Consider the following 15189-nt stretch of genomic DNA (forward strand, 5'->3'; position numbering starts at 1 on the left):
GTAGGCCTGGGCTGGGAGGTTGTTCAATACTGGGGTATCGCCCGAGGGTAGCAATACAGCAGGGAAAACTCAGAGCACTGATACGGCTGTCAAGATAGCACGTCGGAGAGAATTTACCAAGTAATTGCCACTGACAGTGGGGACTCCCCCTTTTGAACCTTTTCTTAACTTACTTTTTTTTTTGCAAGTACTTATACTAATAACGATACCTTTTTAAATTTTTATTTTCAATTGTTTATATTTTTCTCAAGTATAATAATGCGCTGAGCGATGGATTACAAAGTTTTCGTTTTGCGAGTCATCTAGTTGTAACTGGTCAAATTTCTAGCTTTTAACCCATGACTTGCGAACACAAGAATAGACAGAATGCGATAAAGTCACTTTATTGTTAAACTTCAGTTCTCAGAGTCACCATCTTCGCTAGTTCGCATGTATTCGGATGGTCGTCGTGCCTTAATATTAGAGAATTGCATTGGGCTACCCGACCGTATGCTCGATGTGGGTGATGATGGACGGCTACCCGCGGGGATCGTAGAGCTATAAGAGGGTGGTGGATTAAGGAGCGGCGTGACCAAGGATCGGCAGGATTGCAATCGTGCTTCCAGGTTCTATCCATCATCCATGCAAAAGTGTTTCAGCATATACAATCGCTCCACAGAGATAAAAGAGATTAATGTAAAGACAACATACCCTGACACGGCCCACCATTTCTTGCACCATCTTAACCGGGTTAGATGCGCTATTGACACCGTTCATATTGCCGCCAATACTATTTGTTCTGGGTATACGTGTTCGGCGCCCATACGTCGGATCATATTGCATGCTTCCCAGTCGATCTGGTGTGCTGGATCGAGACGGCGATCCATTTTGTTGATGACGATCAAGTTGTCGCTGCAAGTCTTTACACGATCGTTCAGATGAGTCTAGCTTGCTTTCCAAATCTTGAATCGTTTCGGCCTGCTTCGTGGATCGTTGTCGTGAAACGGATAGTTCGTGATTGACATCTTGAATATAGAGCAAGCACTCGGTTATTTTCAGATTTTGGACTTCATGAACCCTCTCTTCTACTCCAAATTCTCCAACATTTCCCGTATAACATCTAGTTGATTACCATTCAATTCATCCCTCAAACGTTGGGTTTGTTCGGTCAAGTTATCCTTGATAGCAATCTCGTTTTCTATCCAGTTTTTTTTTTTGCGATGATCGAGCATCAGAAACCCCACTTACTGTTCCTGGATATTCTTTGCAAAAAAAACAAAAAATGTCAAAAATCTTTACCAAGGATAACATTGCGCTCGATGGCTTTGTTCAATTTGACTTCTAGATCAGACAGTGAAGATGTGGCCGCTCTACACGCGGAATTTAAGCAAAGATTAATTGCACAGAAATAGAGATGAGATATACATGTTTTACTAACCTCTCTGTACGCTCTAGATCATCATTATCAAGCTCCAATTCCAGAATCTTGCGTCGAAACATCTCTTCTGTTCTTCTCAAGATATCGATTTCACGCTGCATCTGAAGCGTCGCCGTATTCTGTTCATGTTTCGCGTTTGTATACTTGGACTGAACGAAAACGTTGCGTTGTTTGCAAATGTATGATTCAAAGCAAGTTAAAGCAAAACGTCAGCGATTGAATGACAGTGTTGGAAGAAAAGAGTAACAACAAGGAGATGCTAGCTAGGTAAGCAGTCAATATACCTTCCATTCGTCTGCTTCGAACTTGTAATGCTCGCACCGGGATTTCAGGTCCTTGTAAGCCTTTTCCGTAGTTTGTAGTTCCTTCTCAAGTTCTTCCTCAAGTTCACGTGAAGACACCTGAAACTCGTCCAGGGCGGCCCTGGTTTCCTGAAGCGTTCCTTCGAGATTCTCCGCATGGGAACGGTAGTATTCAAGTTCTTCCTGAACCGAATTAAATTGTCTATGTACAAAAGGGCACAAGAAAAAGGTACTTGTTTAGAGTTTAAATTCAATGTACTTTAAGGGAGCAGGAGGGATCTAATCCCCACTCTCCCCCTGAGAAAAAAAAAAGTGTTTCAAATTACACAATGCGTGACGACAAATCGACAGCCATGGCTTCTTTTTTATTATTATTAAGGGTTGTAAATGGAAAGAGTGGGTATAGGTTGCAGTATCAATGAAGCAGAATAAAGAAATGAGAGAACGGCACGGCACAGCACAGCACAGCACAGCAGGTGGGTCGGAGATTCTTGCGGTTCGGGGGACAAGCATCACTTGCTGGTCCAGATGCTTGGGTGGATGCGCAACGCAAGAAAACGGTCCTAAAGATAATGTTGATATTATTATTAATCGTAGCTGGTAGTGAGCAAATATGAAGATCATGTCATGCCATTTTATCGATGTATTATTGAATTTAATCGGTCGTTGCGGAACGGGGTTGATCCAATCATGATGCAAACATGCACGTACACACGTCGACTGTTATTGCCACCACTTTCTGTACAGTCAGGTAATATGCACAGCAATAAGCAGCAGCAAGATAAACCACCTATCGTTTGCTTTTACATATTGATATTGATAGGCAGGCGCCTTCTCTGCTGTTCTCACCCAGTGTACGATGACAAATAGAATAGGGTTTGACTAAGAGAGACAAACAAAAACAGTTTAACGTGCTCTGGTGATAATATCTGAGAATGTGCATGTCCAACCGGGCCGCAGCACAGTATCAAAATGGAAAATTGTCGTGTGTTTTCAAACACCAACCTCCTGCCCGCCGGGTCCAATTTCACCAGACAGCTAACGTACAGATAGGAGAGTGAGCTCCGGAAAGTCATTTGATCATTTGTCATGTAAATATGATAATCGTTTCGTTTCTACCATTGTTTCTGTTTTGCGTTGTTGCCGAGGGGACATGATGGGATGTTGTTGCTAAACGTGTTGCACTGCTGCCATGGAAACAACTCGTCCTTGATTCGTTTCAAGCGGGACGGAAAGAGCTGTGGCCCTTGCTTCCTCTCTCCCTCTATCCGCACATGCACAGACCGTGTTACACATTCTAATTTTGAAAGCGAAGAGGGGCCGCGACCATCCCAATAGTTTAGTATTCGTAAGGTTTTACAAGCTAGTGTGTGGGAATCGTGGCCCGAGCATTATTACACACCTTTGGAGGCAGTACCATAAACAGCTAGTGTTTGGAGTAAGATTGGGCGATCGCCAGCCGTTTGTATCAGGATGTCAGCGTGATATGGGTGCTGTTGTTGTTGTTGTGTTATTGTTGGGGGTGTGTGTCTAGGTCGGAAGAGAAAAAAGAGGCGTGTGAGTTGCCGAGATGTAAGGAAAAAAAACCATAAAACCCTTTTGAGTCCTTCTTTCTCTTCCTCCCCTTCTTCTTCTTCCTCCTACTCCTATCCACTCGATTCTCGATTGAACACGACCTTCGTTTTCTACTTATTTAAAAGGGACAGCAGCAAAGGCTCATAACGAGACAGTTGTAACACTCACTATTAACCAAAGCAGCAGCATCAAATATACGACAAAGCACAACACGACGCCATCAATGAAAGCGCGAGTCCATGTCGATTATCTCTCGCACGATTGGGAGGCCAGCGATGCAATCTGTGCGCATACGCAAATACACAAACAGATACGTGCGATGAGCAGCAAGCTGGGCAATGATCCCGATAACAAGTCGCTACGTCTAGAGCACCAGCGGCTGAGCCGATACCAAAATGCGTTATGGCGGCAAATGGCCAGAATCTGCACATCCCGTTTAGGCAAGCACAATCATTTGGTGCACCCTTCCACAGTCAACTGGTAAAGCTGCTCTTCCTTTCTCTTTTTCTCATTTGCTGCTGTTGCTGCTGTTGCTGCTACTCAAATGCTGGCAATATGAAAGAAATCTGTTCACTTACCATGTTTGTTATTTATGGTTGCTCAGGCAGAAGGAATCTGATATCACATGTAAGACACACTGTTTTCAACAAAAAACAACAACAAACCACGCCACACCACCCGCCGACAGATATTTACTCACATTAAAAATTATCTCAATTGCTGCTAGGGCTCTATGGTCCACTCTATGCTGATGAGCACGACCAAGCTGAGATGGTGACCACGACTAGCACTCCTACCAGCACAGCTGCAACTGATGTCTCGCTTCATCATCAAACAGAACAACAGCAGCACGACCATCTTCACGATGGCCTTAAACCTGTTTTGAAATCATCCATCTATGTACGCCGACGACGAGAACAAGATAGTATCTGCAGCAGCAGCAGCAGCAGCGCTACCGCCGACGAACGGATACCTTCATTTTCATCCATTGCATCCACATCATCTTCTGTGTCCATCCCGCCACCTGCCACGCCCACGCATAGCAACTTTGTCCGGTTCAGTCCCGAATCTACAAAAATCCAGTATTTCATTCCCGAATCACCCGTACGAGAGTTCCTTGGCGGCGATGAAGGTTGGAATCCTTATTGGTCATACGAAGACGATGAGGACGACGACCAAGAGGACGACGACCTATGGGAACTCATGGTAGGCGTGACCAGCCGTGTCAAAGATTGGTTCATCCCGCCGCTTCGGAAAACTGCTGCTACCTCCCGAAATGGTAACAGCAGCAGCAGCAGCAGCAGCAGCAACAACACTAGTGGCACTGTTGCTAGTAGCAGCGGTAATCTCTTGGAGCTTGTCTTTACGCTTATCTCCATTACAAAATCGGTGGCGTCCCTTATGGCAACCTGGGTTGTTTATCAGGGCTTGATACGCATGATTTGGGTGGTACGTCGCCCTGCCATTCGCCAGCGACAGCAGCAGGAACCACAGCCACAAAAAGATAAAAGTGCCATTAAATGGTCTTCTTGCCCCCCTCGCCCTCCTCCTTCTTCTATATCATCACCAAGACTATTACCATCACCTTCATCATCATCTTCATAGTTTCTCATCAGACTCGCATACCCACAAAACACATACATTCCCACAAAAAACATCACACAACACACTTCAGTAGTCTGTACTATTTTTATTGTTATCTCTCTATTGTATATAATAATATGATCCCACATAAAAAAAAGAAGACTCAAGTTAAATGAAAAAGAAGAATTGTCCACGTGGGTCTCATGATAAGTTGAGTCGTTTGGTGTCTGCAAGAGGGAATGGGTCGTTATCATCATGCCGTTATAATAGCACCGTTAAGGATACTTTCTTTTTGTTTTTGTGCGTCCAAACAACGGATCGGTGCCATGCGAGAGAAAAAAAAAAGTGTGAACGCTACATTTACATATCAGATGACAATTGCAGTCCGTTCTTGTACCACTTGGCTATTCGCCGTACTACAGGTTTTTTCCTATGATTTCGCGGCTGATCTTTTTAAGGCGGCGGTGGGGGGGACTAACACATTGGCAGAGGGATGTTTTTTACTTGGCACGACGTTTTTTTCGTTTTGACGTTGGATTTTTTTTTTTTGAAATTCTTAATTTGGCACATGGTGAATTATAACTTGGCGTGTAGATAATAATCAGAAATCAGAGCTGCTCGAGCGACCGAAATTTTAAGGATGGATCACCCACCTACCCAGCCGTTTTAATTTTTTCACGGGCACGTGACCTAATCTTTCTCGGACAATTAAATAGCCGGTGGAGAAACGCCAACTTTATTTTTGCTTTTATTCTTTATCCTTTATAACAACTCGATTACCTCACATCGCAAGTCAACATTATCGGCACTGGATACTCATAATCAACACCCACCTCTTACTTAAGACATCCACGAGATGGATCGTATCATCCGCGAAAATGTTCAGTTTTGCTCTAACTGCAAGTTCGAAAACCGGCCTGTTAAATTGCTTGTTGGCAAGACACGAAACTACAAAACGTGTAGATTGTGTCGTGAACGTCAGAGTGACGTCGGAAAACCCATTCCAGACCAATTGCTCGTAACGATATAAGAAGTAGAGGCTATGATTCCGTCTCGTAATGATCTTCCTAACGCAAACGACACTCTTGAAGGTTACTCTCTCCATGTCTACGTTCAACTCGATGATCAGCTTTCGACAATGGCAGATCAGGAGCTTACTGCTACAATCATTGACCGCATTCAAGCCCATCGACAGTTACAATTACTACCATGTATTTCGAACCGAACCCGGGAAGAAGTTTTCTTGGTCGTTTTTGCATAAGTGCTCTCAAGAATTCGATGTGCAACACCAAGTTCCTGATGGCGATCGCGTGCGATTGCATACGCGTATGGAGACATTCCTTTGTGGGGTTTATATCAAGGGATTAGTCGATAAGCCCAATGGCTATCTCTATCTACATGTCGAGCACACGCATGGACACCAAGCTACCCCAATCCAGGCAATGCGCGCTGTATTAACTTTTTTTTTGCTTGCTTCCTACTCTTAATTTCATATGATTACTTCTTGTCCTGACAAAATTATCCACGATACTCGATGTTTGGTGAGCAGAACAAAGTAAGTATGCCGCGTATTAACATGAATGTGTATGAATTATCCAGTGAATGAGAGTGCAACATAGACACCATGTATTACATAAGTAGAAGTGATTGTTTAGGCCGATCTGGAAAAAAATGCTACTAGAAAGAAAAAGTTGGCGTTTCGGCTCCGTGACCATGTGTGTGGATTAGAGCTTTTCAGCTCATCCACGTAATTATTGCTTATGAGCACCATAATTCCATCAAAATATCTAAAAAACACGCGAATATGGCTTTATTTGTACCCGGCGCTTTTTCGCAGCGCTTTGCTTCGCATTGGTTTCACGTAATTTCGCGTTCTGGCTACCCTTGCAACCCACTTTAAAACATTGTTGGCACGCGCGCGACCTAGGCGGCTTCCTGAAATGATTTTGATGCGATGAAGATGCGGCCGATGGTAACGTTGGATGCGGTGTAGGATTCTGCAGTTGAGGTGATAGAAAATTTAGTTTTAAAAATAGATGAATTATGTGATTTACTGAATAAAACAGATATAAATGATAAATAATACATTGGTGGCTGGAATACCAACAGAACATTTGGATTGAGAAAATGTATCCCGGGTGCTGCTCTGGGTTGTAAACGTCGCTGTCTCGACTGTTGAGGAACTGTTGAAGAAGAAACTACTTGATTGCGTTGATGGTCATAAGGTTGGGCATTCACTGTTGGTAGCTCACGCGCTTCAAGGCGGACACTGCTTGGTTGCAACGTTGTTCAACATAAACCACTTGTTTTAGCGTATTCTTGGCTCTTGATATGGTTTTGCGAATATCTTGAGCATGCTTCCGTGTTGTATGGTATGCTTGAAGAAACTGAGGGAATTTGTAGAATATAGTTGAACCGTCGGCATGCTTTGTATTCCAGATCTTGGCAAATCGAGCCCACAATCCAGCTGCTTCGCGACCATCTGAGCGCCTAAAGCTATTGAGCAAACGGGAAAACAACTGTCGCTCTTGTTCACTGGTATGAATCGGAAGTGCTGCATATTTGGTGTTTTGTCTGCGGCACAGTAGAAGACGACATTGTTCCTGTAAAGTATTTTCCTGAACGGTTAATAACATAATATGATCTGCCGAAAAAAAAACCTACGATATACGCACGTTGACACGTTGAAAGCAATCAAAACTGAAAATTGGAGGAGAAACGTAAAGACGACAATAGCCCAGAGGGCGTATTTCATTTATGCCATGGTTACACTATCCAAGTCGATGGTACCAGCGGACCTTACGACACCGGTGGGGTTGACTATATCGTACACTTTCATTCGCTGTTCTGGACTATATATTACCTGTTCGTTGGCTGCATCGCATCACACCCTCCGACGGGGAGCCTGGCATCAACCTCGGGTAAATATAGTTCCTATGATAAACTTATGCAGTCAAGAACAATAACAAGACACCGTTATGCTTTTCCGTTACTGTTTGGTTTTACGTTGCTTATAATTTTCACATGTGGCGGATTGGAGGAGGTAAATGAAACGAATTCGATATGATGACGCTTTTTGTGGCAGTGAAGATTGTGGTATATACGGTAGAGCTTGACATGATAATGAGATGGAAGATATTGGTATTTATAAAAATTGATAAAAAAATGGGTACTACATACAGGAAAGGATATTATATACAAAAAAGGCTCAGTCATCATCTTCCTCGGGAGATTTCCGCTTTGTGCCTTTGCTTACTACTCGCGGTGATGGTGGACAAGGTGGAATAACGGAAGGTGGTGTTGGTGTAAGAGGGGTAGGGATAAAAACGGTTTGATCATTACTGAGAGCTTTCAAGGTCTTTTTCACGACCGCTTTCGTTTGCCATGTCAATGTCAGCAAAGGTACCAATTGCTTATAAAAAGCTTCAATTTGGTCTGGGAAGGCCATCGGACCAAACTTGTGCACGATACAGACATAATGCTTCGGAATCGACATCATTTCAACCATCAGATTCAACCCTATAATTTCATTGTACAAAGATTAGTAATAGCAATATCAGGTTCATTACGCTTTCTGATAGAAGCCATACCGTTGATGACAAACCCAGGTACAATGACGTTGTTGATGGCTGTGGGATTGGGTTTCAACATTCGCCAGAGCATGTCTTTCATGAGTCGTGATACTTTGATGTCGGATTCATTGATCCATTTCGTTGACGTGCTTCCACCTTTTAAACCTGCTTCGGCACATCCATACTCAAGATCGCGGTAGCTTATTATTACATCCACTTTATGCCCGGTATCCTTGCGATCAACGGTCTCCGTACCCGTGATACACTGGGCTGCGTTCTTTCTTTCGCTAGAAGAGATACTAGCTTTTTCACCGCTAATATCCAAATAAAATAATGTGTTAGTTTCTTTTCTTATGTATAACTAATCATCATTACAGTCATATATTACTAGTATTTAATAATACACTCACCTGATGATTGTGAATGCCGATTCATCGAAGCATTTTTCAATAAAAGGAAAAACACGTCGTACCACGTCAGCTTCAGTTGTTCGTTCATCCATCGGTAGCCATTCGTAATTAAATAAGTCAAGGGCTTCCATGACTGCTTTATGGGCCCAGTAGACCTCTGCTTGTTTTTTCGGGTGGAAGGCTGCTTGGCTCATGACTTTTTCAGTCAGGCTGTCGAGATCACACTAAATAGAAGAAAATATATAATCATTGTAGTTCATGTAATAACTTTCGTATTGGGTGCAATCTATGAATAGCTCATACCAATCCTTGATAGGAATCGAAATATTGCTGCACTTCGCTTGGTAACGGTTCAAGCTTTAATGGTTTGTAGCTTCTGATTTCGTGCAACTCGTTTTGTGTGAACCGCGCTTGCCAACAATCATCATAGGGGTTCAGGATTAAGGAATGGACGGGGCTATTTTAATGTAATAAGGCTTGTTAGGTTATGGTAATTTGATATATGCAATGCTTAGTCCATCATTTATACTTACTGAAGGTAATCACATTCTTTTGCGAATTCACGCATCACGTCTTCGACTACTGTTCCTGATTTTAAGGTCCACTTTTTTTCATCGTCAAGTTTTTCAAATATGGCATCGATTTTTTCCTTGTCACTTGGCGACAAAAGGACTGATGCGGATGATGATTTTGATGTTGCTGCAGCTGATGACGATGGCGATGACGAGTTTGACTGCTGCTTGTATGTCGCCTCCAGTTTTTTCCAGCTAACTTTAGCTCCTTTTTTCTATAAAAACGAGGTGTTAAGAGATATGAGCAGTTCACAGAAAATTAAATAATTAACTCATATTACCAGGGTGATATTCATTATTTTTGCCATGTTTCGGATGCGTGCTATCCAGAATTGAGCGACATCAACACCTGTTGGTGTATTGGCTTTCATGAATTCGTAATTTTTGTTGACAAATTTTGCGATGGATGGTTGCTTGTCAATAGTCAAATATGCTCGGATTTCTAAATAAATAATTGATATCGTTAGTAACGCTGTTGTTGTTTGTTCTAATTAATCCCCTTCCTTCTAAACACACCTTGATCGCATTTGTCATTGTTTGCTCTAATGCTGGACGCTGCGTCTGTTGGCATGGTGGTGACTTTGAATACCAGAAAGAGCTTGAATGCACAGTAACTGGGCCACGCAATACCTTTTGTTTCTCAAAAACAAAGTGACTTGTTATAATCACATGATATGTTACACACTGGTAGTCGCTATTACACACATGGTAATTGGTAATTAAACAGTGTATTCTCAGCTGGCTGAAAAAAAGTTCGTTTCCTTCTTTTTGTCGACGACAGCAAGGGCAGGAGTTTGCCACTCTGATAAATCCCGAGTAACCAATGGATTGAGTGATAGTTCGAGGATGTGTTGCATTAAATTCGCGCCTGATTCGAGCTACCCGAGGATGTGTTGCATTAAATTCGCGCCTGATCCGGGGTCTTCTTTCCGTTGCTTGCGATGTTAGTGGCCGTGTGCTACGTATATAGGCAGGGATGAGTCCTTGTGGATAAATTCCAAGTGGACAATGGATTGAGTGATAGTTTGAGGATGTGTTGCATTAAATTCGCGCCTGATTCGAGCTACCCGAGGATGTGTTGCATTAAATTCGCGCCTGATCCGGGGTCTTCTTTCCGTTGCTTGCGAATAACCCCAGCTGTCGTCATGGCATTCTAGCAGGGATAGATTTATTAACTAGTGTGTTCATCATGGTAATCTTGTATGTACTTTATCGAGCTTACAAATGATGCAACTCTTTTGTGGAAGCTAATGTATCAATGACATTTTTTTCTGGCAATATTTTTATTTTAGACTGGATAAACTATAGATGCGATTGTAACAGACAAGTATACAGGATAAAGGGAGCTCATTTACGGGAGAGATGAAGAATTAGAAAATATGGTGGAGCAACATACAAAATCATACGTGCCTTATCTAAGAAATATATAGGATTACGTACACCTGTAATGACTATTCGGTAGTTTGGTTGAAGGAAAGATGTAGCAGGCTATGGATCATAATACATAACCAAGCAATGTATCCTGTTATTATTAGAAAGATACTGCCACTGTTCTTTTATTTTCTTCCGTCACTGTTTAAAGCAGATCATTGAGTTTGTACACAATCCGTTTTGTGATTCATTATAAAAATAATTTAGTTATCGATACATATTGATTTTGAAACAGTCTAGTCTACTGAAACGATTTCCTTGAGCTACTGATTGCGCTACTGCTATTTACTGTTAATAAAGAGGTAGCGAAAAACTGATAAGTGATGGTGGAAGGAACTCAAAAACCTTGTTGTTGACCAGAATTCTTGCTGTCAAAACTGAAAGTCATGGTTGCTACGATGTATTGACCTTTTTCCTTCACAAATTCTGCTATTGTTGGTCGCTTGGCAACGGTCAAATATACTCAGATTTCTATTCAAGGCATTAAATAGTGTTCCTGGTCTTGTTTGTTCCACTCCAACCACCTCTTCTCTATTATACACACCATTGTCTTATTTAAGCTAGTATTGGGCTCTGCATTGGCTGGTATGGTGATCGTTTCGAATACCGGAAAGAGCTTGAAAGAGCAGCAAGTATTCTTTGTCAATGATTAGCAGCTACCTTCTTGTACCTTGATCCTCCAAATCATTATTACCAAGAGCAGGTAAAGTTGACTGCTTAACTTTCTAGGTGATGATCTGCAAAGGCATCAATTACTTCACGAACGCGTCAGGCCCATCCTTATCACCACACAGACTGATTTACCGAATATCCATCGACCTAACTAAAATCGACCAATATGTTAGCCCTTATACGATCGGTGTTGTTCTATCATATATAGTTAATAGTAATTCCGTTTATTGTGTGCAGCTGTGAGACCAGCTTTCATTAGCTGATAATATAACAGCACGCAGTATTCATCTCGTCGGCTTTACATTCTTGAGATCCGGTTTCGTTCAAGCCCTTCGATGGTGTGCTTCCACCTTTATGTAAGCCTTGCCTCAGCACATCCGTATTCAACATCAAGATAAAATATAATTATATTCACCTTGTATCCGGTATCCTTTCGTTCATTTTTCTTTCGCAGGATGAGGACACGGCTCTGATTCTTTCCACTATGTTGAAACGAAAATTCTTATTGAAAATGCATATGTATCGATATTCTTGTGTATAGATAATTGTCGTTATTTACCATATTTATCAGTTTCGTTGTATATTGAGTTTATAACTGAAAAAGGCTGTTGATATGACGTTATCTGGCAACAACAAAAGCTAGTGTACCGGTGGTAAAAGCTAGAGAAAAAGAAAACGAATACTGTAATAAATGTCTTTCAAAAAGAGATATTAGCTACAGTATTTCCTTTACATTGAATATAAAATTGACGGTCGATGAATCTCTGCTCAATTCGAGGAGACCGTCGATTCTGACATAGAAGCATACATGCTGTGATTTTCTTATTCGGTGTTTTATTGAGCGACTGACTGAAAAAAAAAGGAACAAAAGAGAACGGTAATCTCTATCTCTACTGTCCTAGATCTTCAAAGCGACTGGCCAAATGGGACTTGGGAGGGTGGGAGCGTATATACTTCGATGTCTCCATCACAGGTCTGATGAACGAATTATAACTTGGCGTGTAGATACTTATAGCTTTGCGATAAATGCTTTAACCAAACCTCTTTACCTTATACTTCTAGAATAAGAACACTGTACACGAAGAAATTCGTACCAAGCTTTTCCAAGCAAACCATTGTCTTTTGAGCTAAAGGGCATAGTAAAAGATATATATACAGACAGGGCCCTACTTGTTCAGCTTCTTTCGTCAAGACAAATATTCATACTACTTATACTCCACATTAGGAGAATGACACCGAAACTTCAGTGGGAGACGTGTTGTATGATCAACTTCCGTATTCCAATGGCAATGATATATGTTGTCGCCGAAGAAGAGGCGATTATGGATGATGAAGAAGCTGTAGAAGCACGCCCATAACATATTGTCAATACAGATTTTGATGGAGGTGAAGAATGATATACGTTCTCCCATGCCATTGACAAAAAATGTGTGTAACTCACTAAAGGTATTTGTCAGAATCAACTGCAAATCGACATTGTCTATAACTAACATAAAAACTAGCATGAGGTAGAATCTAGGGCAGATATCCTGCCACCAAGTAACTACAACCTTTCACTCAACTAATTGTGAAATATGTAAATATGATAAACTTATGCAGTCGAGAACAATAACAAGATACTGTTATGCTTTTCTGTTACTGTTTAGTTGTACGTTAATACAATACTATGCTTTTGATTTTTACATGTGGCGGAGTGGAGGAGGTAAATGAAACGCATTTCGATATGATGACGCTTTTTGTGGCAATGAAGAATGTGGTATATATCGTAGAGCTTGACATGAAAGATATTGGTATATATAAAATTGGTGTTATTAGTCATCACGAGCCTTTGTCGCCTTCGCACCTTGGGATTGAGCCCCTCCGCTTCGCTACGTGTCAATCCCTAAGGTGCTTCGGCTCGGCGGCTCGCTGGGGGCTTCCCCCAGACCCCCTTTGTTGGGGGGCAAGCCCCCCAAACCCCCTGTAGCGGCCGCATTCAAGGCTGTATCAGTGTTTTGCCGTTTGATCCTTTATCAATTCTTGCGATGTGACTAAACCCTAAGCCTAAAGCTACTGAAATGACTGGATTGAATTTAGAATATAGAAAAAGTAAGTGGTTGTATCTATTAAGCTGTAACTGTTGTTAATGCTTCTCTGTGCACAATGTTTAAGGTCGAATGTGATGGTTGCGATGTTGGTGGGTCGGAAGGAAGTAGAAAAACTGTGAGAGAGTTGGGAGTGCGAACGCGGGATAATGCCACATATAGTTGGCCATGTGCGAAAGCTGGCTTAAACAGGCACAGCATTGCTCTATTGAGGGTTTGACCTTGCGACTTATTGATAGTCATTGCGAAGGCAGGGACCACAGGGAACTGATGGCGGCAGAGTTTAAATGGGAGATCATTTTCATTCGAGTATAGACTGATGCGTGGAATATAGACGATATCACCTAGTCAACAAATAGAATGTGTTGATAAGCTAGGTATAAAATCGATCCAGAAGTAGGTAATTGTATATACCTGCAAAGTCGCCTTGAGCAATTTCTGCTTCAATAACGTGTGGTAAGAGATTTCGACATATTAACCGCGTTCCATTGTATAGGCCCTTTTGAGGATTGATGTTGCGTAGAAGCATTATTGGCTGGTGTCGTTTTAAAGAAAGTTGATGAGGAGGATAGCTATTGAGAGTGATGGTGTGAAGGTATTCTGGTGGATGAGTGGCTTCAAATGCCTCGGAGTCGACAATCTTATCAGAAGATAGATATTCGTGCGTTTCTCCAGGAAAAATTGATAATGCTACATCGTTAAGAGAGCGAATATCGCCGTTGTATGGTGCTAATATGGCACGGCTGGTCATGTAATCGCGGTCAGTGTAATTTGTATCCAAATCAGGGTAGGCGGAGCGAACTACAGAGGCGAGACTGGAAGTGACAACGCATGATCTGGAGGGCAGGCTTATTGTCACTGCATCGGATTCGGGAATTGCGGTACCTGGCTCGCATCCTTCACCAACACGTAAAAGATATTCAGCAAATTGCTGCAGTTGAGTGGCCGTCGTTGGATCAGGACTTTGCTGGACGCGCATGTTTTCGGTGAGTCGAAGCACACGGACAATGTTGTTGACAAAGAGGTAGGATTTGATCAAGGAAGCATCGATAATATCAGCCTTGTTGGCATTGGGAACTATAGGCAGTGTTTGTCTAAAGTCACCGCCAATGACAACAGTTTTTCCTCCAAAAGGAATGCGTTCCAAGCGACGATCAGTAACACCCATGATCTCTCTTAAAAGTCGATCAACTGTCTCGAAACCGAATCTGTGGCACATTGGTGCTTCATCCCAGATGATGAGCTTGGCCTGTCTAAGTATCTGTGCTTGTGGACTGCGGATCCGAACCGTGCTGATGGTATTGGCAGCCAAATCCAAAGGAAGCCTAAAACGACTATGCGCTGTACGACCACCTTGCAGCAACGTTGCAGCAATACCGGAAGAGGCGACAGGAATGGCAATTTCGCCATCCGATCTAACTTTTGCCAGTAAAGCGCTGTAAACGAACGTCTTTCCGGTGCCACCTGGTCTATCTAGAAAAAAAACTCGACCTTGCTCTGGCGTTACTGCTTCTGGATCTTCACCTTCTTCAATGGATTGCACAACAGCGTTGTAAGCATCTCTCTGAGC

The 15189-nt window shown here is 42.2% G+C and overlaps 4 protein-coding genes across 4 annotated transcripts; 1 reads left to right on the plus strand and 3 right to left on the minus strand.

Moving 5' to 3' along the window:
* Positions 1 to 197: 197 nt before the first annotated feature.
* On the minus strand, positions 198 to 2163 carry BDB00DRAFT_858866 (uncharacterized protein). The gene is made up of 7 exons (XM_053125900.1): positions 2046 to 2163; positions 1702 to 1921; positions 1418 to 1566; positions 1279 to 1349; positions 1112 to 1177; positions 691 to 1004; positions 198 to 608 (listed from the first exon to the last, which is right to left on the minus strand). Exons 1-7 carry the CDS (start codon positions 2072 to 2074, stop codon positions 396 to 398), a joined length of 1062 nt encoding a protein of 353 aa, XP_052972991.1. The 5' UTR covers positions 2075 to 2163; the 3' UTR covers positions 198 to 395.
* Positions 2164 to 3324: 1161 nt separating this feature from the next.
* BDB00DRAFT_943430 (uncharacterized protein) lies at positions 3325 to 5157 on the plus strand (the record flags this gene model as incomplete). Its single annotated transcript, XM_053129442.1, has 4 exons — positions 3325 to 3774; positions 3899 to 3921; positions 4022 to 4500; positions 5149 to 5157. The coding sequence occupies exons 1-4, from the start codon at positions 3518 to 3520 to the stop codon at positions 5155 to 5157; spliced, it is 768 nt and encodes a 255-aa protein (XP_052972992.1). The 5' UTR covers positions 3325 to 3517.
* Positions 5158 to 7112: 1955 nt separating this feature from the next.
* BDB00DRAFT_793244 (uncharacterized protein) lies at positions 7113 to 7758 on the minus strand (the record flags this gene model as incomplete). Its single annotated transcript, XM_053121194.1, is given in 3 exon segments — positions 7113 to 7374; positions 7677 to 7730; positions 7742 to 7758. 3 exon segments carry the CDS (start codon positions 7756 to 7758, stop codon positions 7113 to 7115), a joined length of 333 nt encoding a protein of 110 aa, XP_052972993.1.
* On the minus strand, positions 7669 to 10088 carry BDB00DRAFT_943432 (uncharacterized protein). The gene is made up of 7 exons (XM_053129443.1): positions 9949 to 10088; positions 9714 to 9874; positions 9394 to 9647; positions 9164 to 9317; positions 8861 to 9084; positions 8469 to 8764; positions 7669 to 8397 (listed from the first exon to the last, which is right to left on the minus strand). The coding sequence occupies exons 1-7, from the start codon at positions 10001 to 10003 to the stop codon at positions 8087 to 8089; spliced, it is 1455 nt and encodes a 484-aa protein (XP_052972994.1). The 5' UTR covers positions 10004 to 10088; the 3' UTR covers positions 7669 to 8086.
* Between the last annotated feature and the right edge of the window lie 5101 nt (positions 10089 to 15189).

The sequence above is a fragment of the Zychaea mexicana genome, assembly GCF_025766255.1.
Source record: "Zychaea mexicana strain RSA 1403 chromosome Unknown BDB00scaffold_171, whole genome shotgun sequence".
Taxonomy (NCBI): Eukaryota; Fungi; Mucoromycota; class Mucoromycetes; order Mucorales; family Lichtheimiaceae; genus Zychaea; species Zychaea mexicana.

Bases quoted from the DNA above. Each gene is read 5' to 3' on its own strand.
- BDB00DRAFT_858866 (XM_053125900.1), bottom strand. From the start codon at position 2,074: ATGGCTGTCGATTTGTCGTCACGCATTGT. The intron at 1,922-2,045 runs GTAATTTGAAAC...TTTTGTACATAG, and splicing joins GATTTGTCGTCACGCATTGT to ACAATTTAATTCGGTTCAGG. The intron at 1,567-1,701 runs GTATATTGACTG...GTTTTCGTTCAG, and splicing joins TCGAAGCAGACGAATGGAAG to TCCAAGTATACAAACGCGAA.
- BDB00DRAFT_943432 (XM_053129443.1), bottom strand. From the start codon at position 10,003: ATGCCAACAGACGCAGCGTCCAGCATTAGAGCAAACAATGACAAATGC. The intron at 9,875-9,948 runs GTGTGTTTAGAA...TTATTTATTTAG, and splicing joins CAATGACAAATGCGATCAAG to AAATCCGAGCATATTTGACT. The intron at 9,085-9,163 runs GTATGAGCTATT...TCTTCTATTTAG, and splicing joins TCGATTCCTATCAAGGATTG to TGTGATCTCGACAGCCTGAC.